We start from the raw sequence: 22,068 nt of genomic DNA, 5'->3' as shown, positions 1-22,068 counted from the left end.
TCGTGAGAAGATACTATAAAATAAGGTTTCTATGTTAATTCGATCGTCTCTCAGGCACGCGAGGATCCAGGTATAAAATGAATCGAATGCTCGATAACCACAACAAGGAATCTATAAACGGACTAAAGTGGCCGTTCAGTTCAAAATTTCGTTTAGTACCGGAGAACCGACGAACGAGAATAATATTTTCTCGAAAATATGTGCAGATGTTTAACGTAAACAGTTATCGAAGCGCACTCAGTGTAACGTAAATTTTCCACGCGTCGTCGAAATATATTTTCCCCCCACGTTCTGTATGCACGCGTACGTATATGTTGTGCGCACGTGTATACGTGGAATCGCGAGTCAAATATAAATTACCCGGGACGTGGAGTTAATGGGAAAGGTCAGTGACTGTGAAACGCGGCTGGAAATTGACGTTCACGGTTTTTGCGGATCGCAATGAATCCACAGGTTCTCCTTTTTTTTTTACTTTTTTTATTTTTATTTTAGCCATGGGCCACGCTACTTTGTTTCCACGGAGCCCCTGCCACAAATAATTTCAACGCTGCAGTTTTATGAAAATATTTCTGTCGAAAGAATACGAGCTAAAACCGACCCGCCACCACTCCGACCATCCTCGAACAACGTTACAAACGCACCTATTAAATTAGCCCCGGCGGTTTTGTCGTTTCAGCGTGCCTATTGTCGTGCGTACGGGACAAAAAAAGAGCGAGAGAAAGCAGAGAAATTAAATTGTTTCGAAATGTCCGTTTTCGGTATTCGTCGCTACCAAAACCCGGCTTCGCAAAGAATAATAGCGGTGATAAAAATTGTTTCGTCTAAATTAATTGCGTAACGAATTACACGAACGTTAACCGTCTGTTAATAACTTTAAATTTAACAATTTGACCCCCGTGTCGAAGGGATTGAAAATTCCGACACATTTATTTTATAGCCGATTCAATCTTTTATCTCGACGATACTTACTTTTGTTTACTGGATACGCTTTTAATCGGTCAATAAAAATATTTTAACCATGTACGAGTAAAAAATTCCTGGCGTCGCGATGATCGCCGCGAAAGGGTTAAAAGCGCGTTGTCGCGTTCAAACGTATCCAAGAACGTTTAGCTGACTCTATTAACAAGCTTGTTACCGTCAGTTCCGTAATGGGATAGCTTTCCGGCGCATAGGCGTATAGGCGCAAGCAAGAGTTACGTTCAAGTTGAACACGTAACAGGGTTTCCCGGTTTGATCGCGCCATCGAACATTTTCACTCGTCAGAGGATTACCCCCCCGAAACAAGCAGAATACACGTGAGGAAGTTTTACTTACGAGGCTTCGCGGTTTCCTGCGGCGTCACTTCAGTCAACTGCAAACAAAAGAAACTATGGTCAATAAAATGGGTTCGATTGAAACTTGGAAACGCAGATTTCTTACGGACAGCGCAACGTAGCGTTTTAACAAAGATAAAATTCGAGGGCAGAAGTACACCGGGGCACCATTCGTTTGAAAAATTACGTCGACCAAAGCGTTTACAGCGTACGTGTCGCGTGCAAGCTGGCCAGTGGTGGTCTCGCAAATTTCAATTAATCGTGGTGCTCCATCGTCGGAGAGAAACCTAGGGTCGCGGGAAAAAAGGTAACGTCGCGCGTGTTATCGCGAAAAAAGGACACGTTGCGGCGTGGCTAGCCGAAATTAATCCTCCTTAAACTGATATACAAGGACTCGTGAAAATATTCGAAATTTCAACATTGCATCGAAAATAGGTATAGAAACGTTGATAGTTCTAAAGTACTACTACACAATAAGAAACGTTTAAATGATTCTCAATTACACTCTCGCGTGTATTGTGTAATTTGTTTACATTTAAGCTTGAAGCATGATGCCGTTCGAATACTTTAGCTAGTCCCGTGCATCTCGCGAACCATTCTTCCTCCGTGCTCGCCAACAAGCTCGCTCTTCTTCGTTTGCTTCTCCGTAGCCGCGTCGCGGCTTTTCAGAGCACGAAACTCTTGACACGATGCCAAGTGGCACGAAACCTCGGGAACGCCAACATCGATCGATCGAACGAACGAACGAACGAACGAACGTCGGGTATTTAGTTGTGGCCAGCAACGACCGCGTGTACAAGGAAGAAACCGAAATTCCGCGTTTACACTGACGTTCGCGTTTTATGTAACGAAAGGATGGACGACGGTGTGCGCGAGGAAGCCGCTTTATCCGCAACGAAAGGCGTCCGTCTCGACAAGAGAACGAGCTTCTTGACGTTGTGCCAAGTGGCACGAAATACTCTGCTCGATGCGATTCGAAACGTTTCCACGATCGATACGCGTCTCCTACCGAGACTGCACGATGTATCGTTTCTTTCCAACAAACGATCGTTCGATTCTTCGCGCTTGTATAAAGGCTGATGTATATTGTTCGTTCAGACACGTTGGCAGCCTTGCAACGGTTTCGCTCGAGCCAAATACCCCGCGGAGTTATTTAAATAAAAATGAAATTCTCACCTTCGCCAGGACAGGGTTGAACGTGAACTTCGACTCGAGTTCCTTCCTCGGTGTCTGGGCTATAGCCGTGAGGGGCGTGGGTGGCATGGTCATTTCCTGAAACAGACGATCGATGCTCGATTAGCATTCGCAGTGTAAACGAGACGAATCGAGTGACGAGTTTAACACTTTCGCTGCTGTGATTGCTTTCACTGCCTGGAAGGCAATGAAATATATTTAGGGTGTCGGAAACTCTAAAAAATTCATGCAGTTCAATCACCGTCAATCTCGAACCCCCTTTCAATACCTAAATCGTACTTTTTCTACAAAAAGGTAGCAAAGCACGCGTCCGTCCATCGAACAAACTCCACCGGTACCCTTTGCGCGTAATTCGCGTAAAAGCTGACCCTTTTCCTTTCATCCAGCGTGAACGTCACCCAGCCAGGGGTTGTGCAAGCCGCAACACGGGTTCTTTTGCGTAAGACCGGTCGCATCTGGGCCACGATTACGTCAATGAGCGGCCGAGAGGAAGAGGAGAGAGAGGAAGAGGTCTACTAATTCCACGTATGATCAGCGGTTGCGAGCAGGTACTCGGAACTCGCGTCTATTAACGCCGGTTCGCGCGCGGTTTTGCGTTCACCCACACTGTCGCCGTAGGAGGAGCAGGCTAGAAGTCGCAAACACGCGAACAATGCAGCCTCTGGTGTGTAGAGGCGCACATAGCGGAGCGAACGAAACGCATTTCCACCGGGCGAATCGTCGAGACCGATTCATTGACCCGTCGAGACATCCGTCGACGGGAACAAAGAGCGACGAGACAAAAGGCTCGCCTCTTTCTCGTCTACCGTGCTTATGTTCTTCCTACGATCAACCGCACAACTTGTTTACCAACGATCTCCTACCTTACGCGACGAATTCTACGAAAAATTTCCATCAAAGTTAGCTTTAACAAATGAAATTTATTTCGATTCTGACACACACGCTAGACGAGAAAGTACTCGACAGAGGATCTTGCATTTTCTCACACGTCGCGACGCCTCGTGTCGTGTGCCGTAGAGAGTTGTCGCTTTGACGCGCGATCAACTGGGAATCTGGCCCGGGTCCTTGGCACCCTACCGTATAACTTGAAACAGATCTTCGACCCAGTGACCTACACACCGATTCGTGTACATATTTCCTCGTTCGAACCGTCAACCAGAACGACTCAATTTCGTCACCGTTCACGTTCAAACTTCGAGGAACTAGCTACTTTCGCTTAAGGACTACTCTTCTAACTATTTACAGTACACGAAGTTTATTCGAAAATCATTTTTAAAAAAAACTGCTTAAATCTTGAAACAGTGGGATCGATTTGTTTTATGATCACCGAGAAATTATTCACCGTACGTTTCTAACGTTTATCAATCGAGTCGAGAAATTCGCATTGATCGCGAAAACATCGCGGGACGGTGTGCGAAATATCGTTGTTATATGTATATCTACCGCGAGCGGGGAAAAAAGAATAAAATGCAACCACAGTGGATCGTTCTACGATCATGCATAATGTAACTCGGCGCGTCGTGAATATAACGGTGCACGGCAATGGCAGAGTTATCCTTCGAGCGGAAACGTACGGCGGAACATCGTTACCAGTTAACGTTTCGATATTTTTCCGCTCCATATTTCTTCTCGGCGGACGAAAATCGCGCACGCGACACGTTACGAATCCGCTTTAATCTTTTAAGTGCTATGAATATGTTTGCACGTCCAAACACCGTAGACGCGTTGATACAATTATAAAATTCAATCTAAATATGTATTCTCTATTTAATTATCTAGCCATTACCTGTTAAATAATAAATTTTCTCAAAATAAAAATGATCTCAAATAAACTGTACCAGTTTCTCTCCGAAGAACGAGAAAATACGAGCGGAACGAAACGAAACGAAACGAAACGAAACAAAACGCGATTGAAATGCAGAATAATCTGTCGCTAGTTGATTCGGGGATTTGCGCGAGAGACAGGCGCAAATGAAAAAGGAGAAAAAAGAAAACAGAAAAAAAGAACGAAATGAAGCGAACGAACCCGATCTGTCGTTAATCGCAACTTATTATTCTCGCTCGGTCGTGTGCAGCTTCGAGACACGCGTGACTCGTGTACGAAATCCGTAGAATTTGCATCGCGCCGCTTGCTCGCGGCTCGCCGAACGAAAACGGTTTCGACGCGTTTGCCAAGAGGAGAGAATTCTCCTGGGGCTGAGTCAGAGAATTCTCCGCTATCGACGTTACTATTTCGTGCGAACCAGTTATACAAACCGTGATGAAGAGGTTTATTCGCGTGGATCACGAAACGCGATCACGAATTACGGGATCAACCACTGTGTTCACGAGTACCTGATCAAGAAGAAAAAAAGATTGATACCGTTCGATAATCTGCACTCTTCGTTACGAGTTAATAAATTTTTATTGCACAAATTAACCCCTTGATCTCGAATTTAATTTGCATCTTGGAGCGCATCCTTGCACGCAGTGCTCCGGTTTGCAATTTCTGAATTATTCAACGCCTCATAGAAAAAAGAAAAAAAAATGGATCAGTTGGACGCATTTGACGTCGACGCGACGTTCCTAAAATTTCGCGAGCCCGATGCCAACGATAAGATCAACCGTCCTCGCGACAGTCGCAGAATTATTTATTCTTGACAGGCGAGAGAACAAAGGGGTTCGATGATCCTTAGCGTGACTGCGACGAGTAAAAAAAATCGTGCGTATTTAGAAAAGTCCTTTATTTCTAACCGTGGTGGAAAAGTAATATGATTGAAATTGACACAGTTGCGCTGAAGGTGTTCGCTGCTAATTATGCGGGGCACGTGAGAAGGATCGAAAACCCGTTAGCGGGTAGTCGATAGTCGATGCAGTGGCTGCTCCGAGGAAACTCGCGGGTAACGCATTTGTGGCCCTCATTCCCCTCTTCCTTTGCAACCAGTACTCGCCTTTCCCCGTCGTGTACGCGTTTAATGGAGCGGCAACAGTAGCTGAAAGACCATCGTTTCCAACGAGTTTCGATGAAAATTCGCGGTCAGACCGATGGAACTATATTCAACGTTTTCCATTTCCATACCGCGGCCTCGTATATCCTATCGTTCGATAGTCATAAAATGCTTACGCGTTTTTTAATCATCATCGATGATTTTATTGAAGTTTTAATTAAATTATTCCGCCTATAAAATTGTTCCATCTCGTCGGACTGGCGATGAGATCTTTTATTTTGGCTGGATTTTAAAACGCATCGATCGCCGACTCGTTCGCAGGATAAATATTATCCTGGTCGGTTATACCGTCGGATAAACGGCGGTTGCCGACGCCTGGGAGACTCGTCGGATTTTCAGGAAAATACACGCCGGGCCAAAGATATTTTTATCTCGTATCGCAACGCGAGCGTAACAATGTTCCGCGAAACATCTCTTCGAGAGGACTCGTGGGACTGCACTTGCGCGATGCACTTGCTCTTCCCCTTCGACGTTGCACTCGACAGAGCTCGATGCAACGAGTGCCACCCACCCCTTTCAACCCCCATCCAGCGTATCCTCTCCAAATGTACGTAGTAGTAAAGTCCGAAAGTTTTTGGCTCGATTACTTTTATACAATCGCTGATGCACTCTGTTCAAACAGACCATCTCGAAAGTCAAACGCTTCAACTACTTGAAAATAAAACCTCAAATTGCAAAGTAATACTTTTTAATTCTTTTTTTTCTTTTACTATGGAAAATTTGCAACTTATATTCTATCCTGACAACTATGAAACTTCCTAACAAAATCTTCTTAGGTGCGTAGCCTGAAGACAGGGAACAGGTCGAGTCGAGTGTTCGGCTGCTAGTTAACTCGATCAACCTCAAATTAACCCTATTAACTCGGCCTAATTGTCTTCGCATTATACGCTACGAGCCACGCTTACGCTCGACGAAAACGTAAAAAGAAAAGGAGCAAGGTAGTATGAAACGTGGATCGAAATCTCCATAGATACCGAAGTAGTTTCGTGGATCGAAAGCGGAGGTCGACGAGCCGTGCTCGCACGAAAAGTGGATTACCCGCGATTTATCGGAGGCTACACGGGAATCGAATTTAAGCTGGCTACAAAAAAAAGGCTCGAACGCGGCAACGACGATCGTCAGGGAAGAGTTTGCACGCTAAATATCCCCGCAGGCTAGCCGGCTAGTCCGGCCGACCGTAATGGAAGCTGAAAATCTCTCGATTAATCGGCGACGAATAGAGACGGTCATAAGGATAGAAGAAATAAAAACCGAAGAGATACAAATATATTTGAAATTAATAAAACATCGCTTATCAAGAGTAGCATTCGAATTCTACGAAGTGAAAATTTCGTATTCAATTCGACCCATCCTTAATGATAACGGTGACTAAAAATAGGTGATATTCAGGAGCAGGTCGGTAGATAGGAGGATGGCGATGGTGGTCGTCGTCATCGTCATCGTCGTCGTCGTCGTCGTCGTCGTCGTCGTCGGCGAGCGCAATTAGCAGCCACATTTACGATGCCTACTGGCGCAACTCTCGTATTTTCCCACGGCCAGAGCCGTGAGAATAATTCATGGGCCTCGACGGTGCTTCTATACCAAACGGCCAGAGCAAAGTGGAAGGAGGATGCAGCGGAAACCCGGGGGAAGAGGACGTGGCCAGAGCTAGAACACCGACTGGCCGCTGCTCGCTGGCTATCGTCATAAATTCGAGCTGAAAGTGGAAAAGCTTGGAGAACGGTTACGTCCACCGCTCTTCTCCACTGATACACTGCGAATGAATGCTCCACTCTCTGGTGAATCTCAAACTTTGACCCACGCATTAGATTCCGTCGATGCCGATGGCATATTTCATGAAGAAATGAAATTTTCAACCCCGATCAAATTAAATGGCTAATTCGAAGCACAAAATTTTGATTTTCAGATTTAAAAAGATAAAATACTTGCCTCTGATTATGCGTTGCTCTTTCTACTGCGGCACTCGAGTGGAAATAATACGACAGGATCAAATCTGATCCTGCAAATGTCGAGGGATTTCGTCTTTCTCCCGGGGCATAGCTAAAAGGCCTAGCGACCTACAACACCTATCGACAAGGTATTAATCGCGTTCCATCGACAGCGGACACATGCGCAAGGACATTTATCGCCGGCACTGTATCTCGATACTCGATCAAGCGTGTCACAATATTGCAACCCAATAATGATATCAATTCACTGATAATCGCTGTTAAGCCGTGTCCATAAATTAACACTGCAGGCTGGTGAGCCCTGACAGCTTTTATCGAGCCCGAAACCAGAACCGTTCTATAGAAAATCTCGTTATACGGATGAGTTAAAATCACGGATATTAGCTGCTAAAGAAATACAATGTATTACATGATTACACTCTAAATACTATTATCGGCTCGTGGTATCCGCGTTTAATTTACTGTCATGTGAGATATAGGAGCCGTCGAAAAAATAAAAAAAAAACAATAAGCATTTCAAGGAATCCAGATATTTTGTCGATGTCTGTCCGGAAGATCCTAGATTCCTAGACTCCCACAACACCCATTTATTCCCGTGCCATCATTATTCTCTATTCACGAATAGAACTAGGTCAGCAGGCAGTTTATCAACCCGATTGCAACGTGTATCAGAGATTCGATGCTCTGCACCGGTGGAAACGAGTTCACGAGACGGCACTCGCGACGAATAATCATTTATTCGTGCTGGAAAGATTGATTCCTCGTGGCTGACATCGATCGACTCGCAGTCTCGAGTAGCTCGGAGTAGATGACCAATCAAGTGTCATTGTCTCGGCGAACTCGATCGCATCGCGATGGGATAGCCTTTTCGAAGCGAATAATTAGAAACGGAAGATAGCAGGAAACGTTAATTATTAATTCGTTGCAACGAATATCCACGTATCAGAGATGAATTTCCACAGGAAAAAGTAATTGTTTGACGACTTAGTCGACGTCAAAACGGCCCCTCTATTTATAGAGGTATATCCTTGAGGCGTAAGTTCGATTCGAGTTATTTCGAGACTGTAAATCCACGGACACGACCATGAAACTAATCGAAAGTTTAGTCAGAAAATCGATGATCGGTCGACAGACCGCAAACTCCACTTTCTTCGCTTTTAATCCTTCCGGTACTAAATACTTTTTGACGAATCGATCGTCTTTCATCGCACTCCTTGTTCCTTTATTTTCGATTAGAAATTGAAAAGGTTTCGCGAAAGCTACACACTATTTTACCCTCTAAAAATTTTCGAAAAATCAATACGCTCATACGTCAATTTCCTTTCAATTTAATACCTAGCTATAGAGAGCAAAGATGCAAAAAATTGCCGAGCACAAAGGGTTAATGGACGTCAAAGTTTCCGGTGCTCGAAGGGTGCGAAATTGTTCGCTCGAGCGACGGTGACGAAAGTCGATACGAGCAGACCGAAACGATAGGTCGATTTGATCCAACAACAGCCACGATATAACCGCGAGACAGATAGCGTTGTATCGATGAGAAAATTGACTTATCGATTGAACTTCGAACGGCAGTCAAACTCGTAACAAAGTTTCACATTTACCATTATACACAGTAGAATACTGTCGTTTAATAATAAAAATAATTATATTAATGGTTTACTCACCTTCAAAATGTTCTCAACATCTGCCGAATTCTCGGTGGGACCAGGCCTCGAATTTGTTCCCTGAAACATAGATAGAAATCTTCTATCAATTAATTTCTTTAACGATTTTTCTATCCAATTATGTATGCTAACCCGAGACCCCTTCTGAACCGAAACACTTTGCTAGACAACTTAACCGACCAGCCCACCCCTAACAACATCCCCGCAGGGTCTCGAAGCATTGTCAGTGAGTTACAAGTCAGCCATCGACTAGTTAACATCCACTTCAATCAAGTACTATCAAAACCCTTTCGTAATCAATACCTTGGAAACTCGTGCATTTCAATCCGAATAGATTAACCCTTTACAGTCGTATTTGCCTAAGGCAAGGGTGTTCTACTACCAACAAATTATGACTCGTGGAAAGTAAATTAATTCTCACGTTCCGAAACAATATTTTTCTTAGGTAAAAAGATATTCGTTCTTTCCTCGAAGCGTGTTGTCTCAGAATACAGGTTTAAGAGCGGACACACGACTCGAGAAAGTTTATTTAAATGTCACATCGCAATATAGGAATTGAAACATATCCGAAAGAGTGTCTTTATTTCCTTCTACAAGTAGCTGTACATTTTTTCCCCAAGAATCGAGCGAATAATGCGTTGATGGAATTAAACGACGATAATCGAGTCAGAGGCTCGAAACTCGTTCGACGCGCACACGCGTTAATTAAAACGATTCGATTTCGACGACAAATCAGCATCTCTCTTTCTCTTACTCTTTCTCTTTCGCGTAGCTGAAACTCTCGCGAAGTCCTTTCCGCGATTTATCACGAGCTCTCGAGCGATCATTAATCAACGCTCTCTCGAGGAAAAGAGGCGTTGAAAAGAGCGTCGAGACAGCCGGCTGCGGGGCTATTACGAGCATAATGTCGAGTAGTCATTTCTAAGAGGGAAACACCAAGACAATGGGAGAAGAAAATGCGTGAATCAAGCCGAGAAAGATTGAAAACGATAAGGGTGAGAGGACTAAACGCGCCGGGATTACCAAAAATATGGTAAAACGGTATAATATAACCTATGGCCATTATTTTTTAAATATCCCGTACAATTTTTAACGTAACAGCGTGTCATTCTTCGTTTCCATTTGGTACCTGCAATTTCAAGCTAATTTCGCGGATGACAACGAACGGCGAACGGCAAACGACTCGTGAACGAACGATTGAACAATGGAGAAAGAAGAAAGTGGAATGGGAAGAATGATGAAGAAGAGACGGATGAAGAATAGAGGGTGAAAAGAAAAAAAAGAAAGGTAAAGCGTCAGGGGAATGAATTTTCACGGAGTACGATAGAGCAAAGAGGATGTCGACGTTTCTCCACAGCCAGCTCTAATTGTATAAGTACACCAAGAGAGAGGCACTCTCGAGGAGAACGTGGTGGCAGAGACTGAATCGGCGAAGAAGACACGATCGATAGTCAATCTCAATGAAATTTGCACCTCGAGGAGTCACGGGTAATAGGGCTCGACCAAACTCGCCCCCACTATTCCCCTTCTCGTTCGTGTACACTCCTCCAACGGGATTTCCATTGAAAAGCAATTCGTTTCCTGTCAACGAACCTGTCGCCGCGATGCTCTCCTCGAATACCATCCCCCTCGACGTACAGCTCGATGGAACGCGAGAGACCCTAATAACCTCTTTATTGTCGCTTCTCCCCGATTAAACCTTGACGAACGGTGCCCGGCTCCGCCGTTTCGTACGCAAATTTTAAACACACGGTTACTATTATATTCTTTATTGAAATTTTCAATTTTACGAAGTAAATAGAAAAAAAGGAAAACAATGACGAGATTACCTAGCAACTCTCAATGGAGGATAAAGACTAAAGTCACCACAATAGCCCGTAATACCTGAAGGGTTAATATCGACAGCACCCCATTATTTCTCGATCAATCTTCCACGCGATCGATCTTCTAATTTCACCAACCTCTGTCATCGCGTAAACACCGATCAAAGTACTGGATCCGAGCAACAAGTGCACCAACGATTCTGTTCCCGCACAGAACCGCTACACAGTTACGTTCGATAATAAATGGATAAATTGGGTGAAGAAAAGTCGATCGAGGAGCGTTAATAAAACGATTACCGAGGGGTTAGCGAATGGCTATCATTTGACTCGTTTTCAACGCCACTCTATCCTGCTCAAGTGGATACCGTGCTGAGAGTGACTCTTGGAACGCTGTCCACTTGCAAGATACACTCTCGATACCTTTTTCGGGCGAGTTTTACACTCACGTATCCTAAAGCCGGAAACGAAATAAGAATAAGAAGTAGGCGCGGAGGAGTGGTTGGGAATGGCGGTAGTTGCACGAAACAATGGAAATCGATACTCACGTTATCGAGAGTTAACCTGGACAGTCTGTTGCCGGCAGAGTGAAGCCTGCCGCCGCCGTTGGAATTCCCGATATTCGAATTGCCAACGAGCGTACCGTTCCCGGGTGAATTCGGGGGCGGTCCTTTGGCCGGTAATAAACCGTGGCTACGATGATCGTTGCTGTTACCCCCGTGCTTCACCGGTTGGCCAGGGTAACCACCCCTGCCACCGTACGGTGGCTTGCCGTCGGCTGGTTTCACGAAACCACCACGTTGATGGCTCGACGATGAGGACGAAGACGAGCTGGTCCTCGGTCCTCCGGGTTTCTTGAATTCTTGGGAGGACGGCGAGCTCCTGGAATTCGTACCGATCGAACTGGAACTCGTTCGAAGGGACGAGGGTGACGGGGATGGGGCTGGACTCGGTGGCACACCCTCGATACCGATCAGCCGTTTAGGCTCGTCCAGCAGATGCTTCACCAGTGAATAGTTGCCTAGTTTAGATTGGATTTGCTGCGTCGTGCTGTCCCGGGCATCAGGGTTCACCTGAAATCATTCAAAACGAAGAATCATTAATAAATTATTGTCCAATAAACATAGTACGCGAAATATTTCGATCCTGATTGCAACTGAATTTAATCGCGTATTTATAAAACAGGTTATCACCTCTTCGAATAAAAAGATTACGAGGGATTCTATTTGAGAAAGAACTCTTAATTACTCTCGGAGATTTAAACAATCTACCCTTACTGGAGAAGCGGGGCGTTGCAAAAAATTCCTCAAGTTTATTCCTGAAAATTAGCTTTCACGGGTGTAAACGTTTCAGAGAAGATCGTGGAAACTGGAGAGCAAAGTTATTGTAGGACACAAGCAATCATAATTAATGTGGCGTAACAGTAGGTAGCAAGTTTACGACGATGCCTCTTCTCTCCGCGAGGAGAGATTCGTGTTCGACGGAGATGCACACACTGCACCGGTTACATATTGTTGTAGCGACAATAATAGACAAGACAACAGGCTCGAGTGCGCATTTATGATCCAGACGCGTCCGCCTTTGTCTTCGGGGACAATGAGATCAAATCGTGGTTTAATAAGGAGGCGGAGAAGGCACGGGGAAACCTTAACGTGATTAATGAGCGCGCTATAAATCACGTACCATTTGTTCACACCGGGACCCTTTTTCTAACCGAACGACGAACAACCAACGCGATCGCTACCAGCCGGTTCTTTAACGAGCACCTGATGCATCGTGGCTGGAGAGTGCAATTTTCGAAGAAAATCATTAATTCGAGCCAAGCTCGCGACCACTACGCTCGCTTTCCTCTCCGACCAGCGACAGGATTAATCGACCAGCCTCGGAGACAACGAGGGATCGATAAGGGCGAAGAAAACGATGGGAAACGACTACACGCTCGATTTCCAATCTTTTCCGAATCACTAAACGAGACAAAAGTCTTTTAGTATCAAACGAAGATCGTCCAACTTCGCTCAAGTCGTAAAGCTTCGATCTAACAAAGATTTGGTCAGTCTTTTTGTGAGAAGAAAAGGCTACCGTGTCTGGTTAATTACGTGCCAGAGCACCCGATCCGAGCACCCAGACGACATAAACGCGATACGGTGAGAAAGAAAGAGAAGAACGGTTAGGTGACCAGGTCAGGGTCTTCCAGCCAGACCTCGCGCCTCTTCTTTCGCTAGACCTCCCTCCTATTTCTTGCTTCGAAAACTCATCCCTTTTCAACGCTAATCGTCGTCCACCGTCGTTTGAGCTAACGCATTCGTTTGCAGTAAAACCATCGAAGAAGACATCGTAAAACGCGCGAATATAGGCGCTCGTAACGCAAGCACCGCGTCGTTAACATCGAACCCACCTGGTTCTGACGCAAATTCCCACAAATTCCGCTAACCACTCGCTCTACTTGAATCGTTGATCTATGTGGTAAGAAGCAACAAATTCCTGGCTCGATTGCCTTTTATAAAATAGAAACGAGCCAGAAAGTTCTATTGAAGTTCACTACGTAACCATGTTCTTTATATCGAAACTGCTGTTGACTGTTCCAACATTGGAACGTGATCACAAATTTCTGCTTTTGTTGCGAATAAGGCACCTGTTCGATACTGGGATTATTTTTCTCGTGGTTCTCCAACGTGTCTCGTAAAGGGACAGATTGATGGTCGTTTAAAAAAGTAAATCGGCTAAGATCCGAGTGAATTAACAAGAGGACGTCCGATGAGTTTTAATCAAGGACGCTTCGTAGATTTCTTCTGGGAGTAGAAGGATAAGAAAAAGAAAAAAAAAGAAAATACGATACGGCTTCGTCTCGGTTAAGAGGAAGAAGTTGAGAAGAGCAGAAAATACGGTGGGAAGAAGAGTAGCGCTGCAAGGGTGAAACTTTATTTAATGGCCGTCTTATGCCGGCAGGAAAATAGAAGCAAAGCGAGGGAGTAAGAGAACCTCGGCAGTTGGCAAGCGAAGCGCGACGAATAACGTTGCTTGTACGTGTGTAAAGCATGGCCAAAGATTGCTTACCTCGCTAGCAACGCGTCACGAGAAAATTTGGTTTCGTGCCTCGGCTCCAAAATTAGCGACCGTACACTTTTAACGCTCTCGACACTACGATTCGTTACGTCGAACGAACGGGCGAAGAAATAATCACGAAATTACATATCAATTTTGAAAGATCCATTTGTAACTATTACGCGACAATCCAGCTTGCTCCGCGGCTGGACACGTTTGTAAATGGTTCTCCCGATGAAAATGGCGAGCAAGACGCGTCTTTTTATGCTGCTGCTCCGAAAGAGCACAAAAGAATCCAACACGGCAAAAAAAAGACGATCAAACGCGAGCGCTCTTTCAACGGTGACAGAAAAGCTTGGAAAAACCAGGCCACCCACCATCCTCGTCGTCCGGGCTAAGCTTCTTACGTCCAAAGAAATTCGATCGACTCCGACAACCTACGTATCTGCTTCGCCGCGTTTGCGTAATCAAAGTGAATTTCAATCATCGATAAAGCCAGTTTCGATAAATAGTAATTAAAAAAAAAAAAAAAAAAAAAAAAATTATAAAGAGTACACTTTTATGATTTCAAGAGGGTAGAATAGGAATAAGAAAAGGTTTGTAGGCCAGAAACGTTAGCCGGAAAATTCAGCGGTCGATGCACGAGAAGAGTTTCTTGCTTGGAAGGATTTTCGTCCGGAGTCATTCTGTTCTTTCGAGCTTTCGAGCTTCCCTTTGATATTATGCGGAACGGGTGCAGTACACCGCAAGGAATGAAATATCGTCGGAGTTGCGATACGCCGGGGGATGAAGAGGGATTTAAACGACCCACCTTGCCACCGTTATATCCTCGGGTTTCCCTCTGCACGCGCATACATGCAAGCATAATGGACAACGACTCCAAGAGAAACGAGGGAAGAAGGAGAAAAAGGCAAATCGTAACAGGGAAAAATATCATCTTTTACCGTTACAGCTCGTTGCTGTGGACGGCAAGCATTTACATATTCGAGAAATTGTAACAAGATACGCGATTGTAACACCTCGTCTTCTTAAATAACGTCTTCAGTGACAACAAAGCTAACATCAAAATGATGACTTAACGATCTTAACGAAGGTTTTAGAAAGTTTCGAAGATCGAAACAGACTCGTAATGAAGGAGAACGAGGCATCTGATCGAAGAGACAAGATGAAAAAGAGAAAAATTCATAAACGGAGCCAGGTGGATGGCTGGTTTGAGGTTACACACGAGCCACGCGTATGCAAGTCCTTTCTTGTTGCCGTTAGTGGAACAAGGTAGCTTTCAACGGGAAACAAAGATAGCCCGATTGGCGTAGATGCAGTTGCCAACCGTTCAGAACGACTACTACTATCGTGTTCGTAGGTCGCCTCTCAGAAATTCTCTTTCCACTCGGCTGCCTCCGTCTGACAGCTGCTTCGCGGCTGAAAGCTCCATTCCGCCGCGAAATAATACACGGTGAGACTGGCAACGTAAATTGCACGCGGAGAATCTTCGTTTGGCCGGATGTAATTGAAAGCGAAGATTACGTCACCTTTAGGGATTGCCGTAATACCGTTTCGCGGACCGTTGACAAACATTCCCTCCACTTGTGTTGCAAATTTTCGAGCGATTCTATAATAAAAGGTATTCTCGTCCTGTAAGCGTTGTTTGTTCTTCTCTTTACACCACCCCGAAAGAAATGGAAATACGATGCAATCGAAAGGGGTGGGAAAACGCGAGCAGCGAACAGTGGCCAACGCGGTGGTCGAGTAAAAAAAAAACAAGGAGAGAAGGAAAGCAAAAGAAAGGGTTGGAAAAGAGTATAGACACAGACGGGAAAAGGCAAAAAATCGTCGGAGCTTTTACTCGCACGAAGGACGAAACGCTGTCGTCTGCGCAACGCCCTTTCCTCTCGCTCCCTTGCCATTTTAAAATGCTACGTGCCTGGCATCGCTTCCTGCGGTTCGCCTGTTCCCTTTCTCTCTTTCTCTTTTCTTCTATGCACGTGAAATTCGCATTAACCGACCGACGACTGCGTCCTATGTGCTCGTCGAGCAGTGACTCGCGAAGGTAAGCAACCTCTATACGTATATTCGTCTACCTTTTCTCTTGCCACCACCCCTTCCCCTTTCTCATCTCTCAACCCCTATTTTCAGCTCGTCGAGTTAATTGCGCGTCTACCACAAATATTTTGTACCCCTGCAATCCGTTTCGCTACAAATTCAATTCGGGACTATACCGAACAATCGCCGTGCCCTTTAACCCCCTTTCAACTTTGAATATATGTATGCACAATTTCCATGGTAGACCACATGCTGAACTTGAACGATATCAATCGTGTGTATTAACGCGTTCGCTACCGTGATGGGGTCAACGGTGAACCGGTGTAACGGTGCTATGAAATTTAATCTATTCGAATTAATTACATACATTAAAATTACAAATATTAGTCAAGTGAAATACCGATAAATCGTATAAAATTCTACTCGAACATGAAAGGTGGTTTCGTTGGGACGTTTAACAAGTTTTCGTCGCGGAAAAATGTTGGAAAAACGCCAAGGAATATTGGCCGCGCTGTGTTTAACGGCGTTCGGGATTTCGCGACAACGCTCGCGAAGGTATTACCTGTCACTGGTGGAGAAGCAATCAAATTGGTGCGGCGACAGGAGAACCGGCTGGGTATGGTTGGTTGGCAAAAGCGCGATCGGCAGAGAAGAGAAAGCACGATTCGAACGCTTTGGGGCTATTTGCTGACGCCCGACACGCTGTTCCCGATGGCGGAACGTCTGGTCTGGCCAACATCGTCCAGACGTTTCCATTTGTTTCCCCGAAATGAAACGTTGAACGCGCGTTCCGGCTGAAATCCGGTGCGCAGAATAAATTTCCGCGCTTCAAAAGCCTTCTCTTCTCCCTCCCTCTCGCTCTCTTTCTCGCCAACCCGTTACTCTCGACATAATTCCCGACGCGTCGATTTTCAACAACGTTCTTTTTTTGTTCCCTTGCCTCTCGATAACATTCACCCCGACGTTCATCGTCGCGCTCGCGAAATAAATTTCCCGACGACAAGCCAGGGGTGGAGAACGCAGCTGAGTATTCAATGGAAACTTTCAAGCGATCCGACAGCTGTAAAATTTCGAATTACTTGTACGACGGATTTGTTAAACTTTGAAAACTCTTTATATTTTTAGCAAATTTATCGTATAGCCGATTTTCCAGAAACAAGATGGTAATTCTACTCGGTTATCACATCCCGCGGTCTAGAATAAGCAACACGGAGGATTCAATAAGGAGCAGTCTGGTATTCGATGTTTAGTCGAGATCACATTGGGAGAGGATCTTCTTGCGATGACCCTCCTTGGTGATAGCACTTCGAGACATCTCGATACGCGGGACAAGCTTCTCAAACACTTGCACGAAGAGCGCGAGACCGACAGACTGTTAGTAAGGAGACGAGCTGAATGGTCGTCGTCAAAGTACCTACATTACGATTGTGTGCGAATGCTATTACCACCTGTTACTCCTACGTTCCCGAAACTCCTACGCGAACGAGCCCGAGTCGTAGCAAAAAATCAAGTAGCAACACGTCGAACCGTCTGATCGATTTCACACGTTTCGTTACTGTGTCTGAACGTACGATAAATAACTTAGGTAATCGCAATCTTTGAATAAAATGATCCTTAGAAGACAATATGGAACACGTTAACGAAGAATTGTTAATTATTCGAGTATTTGAAATTCGTCCGATCATGAAGCAAAGCCGTGGGCAAGAGTTTGCACCGCTTTAGTAGCGAATGTACGGTGGCACAATGATGAGTGGCCCGTTTGTTTCTCTCCACGGACCATGATTGCTAACCCCATGGAATCCCTCCTATGCTTTACGTTCGACGCTCGAAACTGATTTATCGTCCTGCTATAAGCGGTTTTGTTTCTCCCAACGCCGAGTCATATATCGGCTCGCTCCTATATCCATAATCTTTTCATCGTTTTACATCGTCGCTAAGGCTAAGGCTAAGCCTCTGGAATCAAACTCGAACCAGTTCGTATCGAAAAAGAAACGGATATCCTTGACAATAGCGCGTCACGTTTCCCGCCTCGTTCGTTTAATTAGTCTTCCCGATCTTTCCCTCGGGAGATCAGCCATCCAAGGTAAAGGGAGTATGAAAACGTTAATCGAAACGAACGGCATTGTGGTCGATTCTACAGGGTGACGTTCATAAAACTGACTCTAACCGCAATTGAGTTGTATCACGTTGAAAATATGTCAGCAACAAAAAAGGCTATCATCGCGGGGACAAAAAATCGAGTATAAAAATAAGAATGATCGTCCATTCCGTTCCATACCATACCGTGACGCGAACATTAAAAGATGAAATGTTTGCCAGTCGACGGTTCGTTTTCGTCGTACGGTTTAATTCCCGAAAAAGAAACAAAAATTACGAACGACAGAGCGCAGCCAAGTAGCGGAGTTACTAATCACGGTAATGCCGAGATGAAAAGTACCCCGTCGTCGTCTCCATCCATCGGCGCTTCGCTCATCCACGATTATTTTTCACCCCCTTTCTACACCAGTCTCTCGTCAACGACACCAACCTCCACCTCCGTATTCTCCTCATTCTCTCGATTCTCCTCTTTCTCCGCCACCAACTTCGTACCACCACCCTAACCCAACCACCTCGGTCCATGACCGGGCGACGTTCTCCTCTCCGCGACGTCCTTCGTCCTTTTCCACTCCCTTTTACCCTTCCTCTCACCCGTTAACTCGTTCCATACTCTGGCTGCTAACATCACCAACCCCTTCGTCGATCTACCATCATCCCTCTTTTCGCGCACAGACACCACACTCTCCTCGTTTTTCATCGAGTCTACTGCTCTTCTTCTTCTCCTCCTCCTTCTCCTTCTTCACCCTCTTGCACCCTTACTTTGTCTCACCAACCATGGATATGTATATAAAGAGTGTTCGTGAAATTTGGGATTTAACTGGAATACGGTATGTTAACGCGTTGATGGTTACAATAGAAATGATCGCGTATGTATCGAGGCGCGGCACTCAAACGACAAGCAAAAGATTTTCAAATATAAAGCCAGCTCGTTAAACACGTTATAAGTATCAATTCGACCGTCAACTTTTACGAGCACCCTATACATCTTTCTCCATCCTTGAACCTTCTTGAGCACCCTTCGAAATGTTTCACCTCGATATCCTATCCTTGCGTAACCTCCAGACGCCAGACTACGGGCTACGGACTACAGACATCTATAAGCAAAGTCGAATGGGGTGACTCTGCGAAGGAGAAGGCGAACGAAATTACACTCCCCTCCTCCCTAGTATTTATAGCAACGCGCCCGCTTTGGGTATCGTGTACGACCGAAATAGAGTCATTCACATCCTTTGCAGTGCGCTACCACACGATGACATACTTTATAATTCGTCGTGACGATACTCGTGGGGTCAATCACGAACGAACAAAGTTCACACACCGTTTCCATCTCGGCTAACGATTCTATTTTTACGCTCCAACGGCAATGCCACCCCCTGTCCTCGTTCGACGATTCGAAGCGAGCCGTTGTTTCGATTCGATGGAAGATCAATTTCCTGTCCAGCTATCGGGATAAGCGGCTCACGGGCTCATGCTCGCGAGGATGATCGACGCGACTGAAGCAGCTAGTTACCTAACAGCCGCGTGTAGATTGTAACGAAGGAAGCCCTGCCCTAACGAGAACGTTAAGTAACAGGAATCAGTCGCCGGAACTAATAGGCTGACGTGCACTTCCGCGACGCATACGCTTCTATCGGCCTCTCGCCCGCTAATTATTCCAAACGCGTGACTTTTCTTTCGATATTCCTCTTCGACTGACGGGAGGGGTGCGCGCGACCTTCGAAACACTGACTTACAATTCATTCAAATGTCTGCACTCCTATTTCCGTCGCATCAATAAACTATTTCTTTTCTTCTTAAGAGAAACAAGGAGCTTATCTTTGCTCTGTCGCGAAGGAGAGGCCGCGAAATACATTTTTTTTCTTTTTCTTCTCGATCCGATCGCGTGTCAGTAGGTCAATCGATGCTCGAGGACGCGGGCAAACTTGACACACTTTTGCGTTTTCGTTGTGCGCGTGTGATCGGGAAATCATTATGCACAACGAATGTGCATGGTCGGCCGCTGTGGAACATGGTAATCGGGATTGATCAATCGGCTCTGCTCGACTCGCTGTTCCTATTCACAGCGGCTTCAATCAACTTTAATTTAACTTATTTCAAACTAACTAGATTGCTCTTTTTTTTGATCGTTTTATATCTTCATCGGAACTTTCTGATAAGCCATTTACTTTATCTACCAAGAGTGCATCCTATAAGAAATCAGGTCGTACGAAATTAAAAAGAGAGAAAGGTAGCACGAGCCACGACGTAGGGAAGTAGGGAAGAAGGGGTGCGTGTAGCGTGAAAATTACCTAAATTCACGACAGACATTACCGAGGTTAAGCGGCTGCTACGACTAAATTCGAATGGTGGACTCGTGCCAAGGGTGCGATTAATTAACCCCTGGCATCGTCTACCTCTCAACCTGGCCTTCCTGATCGTACTTCCATCGACCTGCACGCGTACATCACGAGCAAACAGCTTTTAACGACACTCATCGATGTATCGTAAACTATTTACCTCGAACATGATCCATTCAAATGAACAAAGACAACCCATATTATAGAGAGATCTTCTTTCTGATTTTTTATGAAAAGAAACAAGAAAAGAAAGCAGGAGGAAGCTAAGATATCGCCAGATTACCAGGCTTTATAACGAACCGCAGGGAAAAAGAAACGAGATTGCACGCCGATGAACCGCCGCAAGAAATAAGGAGATGGAAAAACACGGAAACAGCCTTTTCTCTGGGGACGAGAAATTATTTGTACACGGTGTGCGAGCATGCATCGGTACAATGGCATTGCCGTAGCAATTATACAGGGTGTCGTGTAACGGGTGAATACTCCGGCAGAGGAAAGTTGGAAAGGTGAAACAACGTTTTTTCATACAAGGCTTGATTAATCAATGAAAATGACTTTGAAATTCTGCTGATGTCTGCAAAGATTATCATCATTTATATGAATAAGATTAGAACGGAAAATCTCAACAATGTTTTATATACGTGCCTCGCAACACACATCCATTTTCACAATGGTACTCGACGCGTTAATTACCCGTGCACTTGAAGGACTACGAAAATCAATTTTCTTGAAACCTCGTGCAAAAAAAATTTCATTATCCACATTCAACTTATTTTTCCACACGGAATCATTCCCTATTCCCTTGCACCGCCAGTTACATAACACCCTCTGTATTTCCATCGTTGTTTCTTTTTTTAATTTTTTTTATTTTCGTCCCTTTCACAGAGCAGAGAATACCGAATAATTTCACCGCGAAATTAACGTATTTAGAACGGACTCGCTTTAATACGCGGTCGAGGGGGTGTATGTAAAACAGAGCTCGGTCAGAGTAATGCGATTATTATCGTTGCCTCTCGCACGGAAGAAAAATACCCCCGTACAACGCGAGGGGGTGGAAAAAGAGAGAGCCAACGGCATAAATAAAAAAGGAAAGAAGGAATCCATTCGAACCGGTGCAATCTCGCGGTGTTACGCATAATTTCTTTCCGCCGTGAATCAAAATTGCTACGTCGAATAGACGAAGATAGGAAGGGATGGCTTAACGCTGAAATTACGAACCGTTCCGTTCATTTATTCGTCCATCCTCTTTCAATATCGTCGGATCGTGATCGTTCACCATTCCATTCGGTGTATTCGCGAGACGACCGCGAAAATGGACCGTTTCGCTTCCATAATGCTCGACGATTATTATTTGCCAATAAAGAGAAAGCGGAAGAAGAAGAGTGAAAAGAAAAAAGGTAAGAGGCAAGAAGAATAGCCGCGCCGATCGTGGAAGATGGTTACGGACACTGTTCTCTTCTGTCTCTCCATTATCCAGTATCGTAGGTAATTTTCCAGCGCAGCGTGTACCAGTGAACGTGGCTTACCAGCCGGGACCCATTGTTTATTTCCTCTGCTAGTCCTCCGGTTCTCTTCTCTCTTTCCGGTTCCTTCTCTTCTCGTCGTTTCTTCCTTCGTACACCCGCC

The 22,068-nt window shown here is 45.1% G+C and overlaps 1 protein-coding gene across 7 annotated transcripts in view; it reads right to left on the bottom strand.

Moving 5' to 3' along the window:
• Positions 1-22,068, bottom strand: part of lilli (AF4/FMR2 family member lilliputian) — a 103,159-nt gene that overhangs the window by 27,520 nt on the left and 53,571 nt on the right. For all 7 annotated transcript variants that reach the window (XM_034340637.2, XM_034340638.2, XM_076692388.1 and 4 more), the window contains 4 exons: positions 11,476-12,000; positions 9,108-9,167; positions 2,490-2,585; positions 1,315-1,351 (listed from right to left, as the gene is read on the bottom strand). In XM_034340637.2, coding sequence (XP_034196528.2) covers positions 1,315-1,351; positions 2,490-2,585; positions 9,108-9,167; positions 11,476-12,000 — 718 coding nt within the window. The remainder of the gene's footprint in view (positions 1-1,314; positions 1,352-2,489; positions 2,586-9,107; positions 9,168-11,475; positions 12,001-22,068) is intronic.

This window comes from Osmia lignaria, chromosome 15 (assembly GCF_051020975.1).
Source record: "Osmia lignaria lignaria isolate PbOS001 chromosome 15, iyOsmLign1, whole genome shotgun sequence".
NCBI lineage: Eukaryota > Metazoa > Arthropoda > Insecta > Hymenoptera > Megachilidae > Osmia > Osmia lignaria.
The sequence above is the reverse complement of the archived record's forward strand: the minus strand, read 5'-3'. Positions and strand labels throughout refer to the sequence as shown.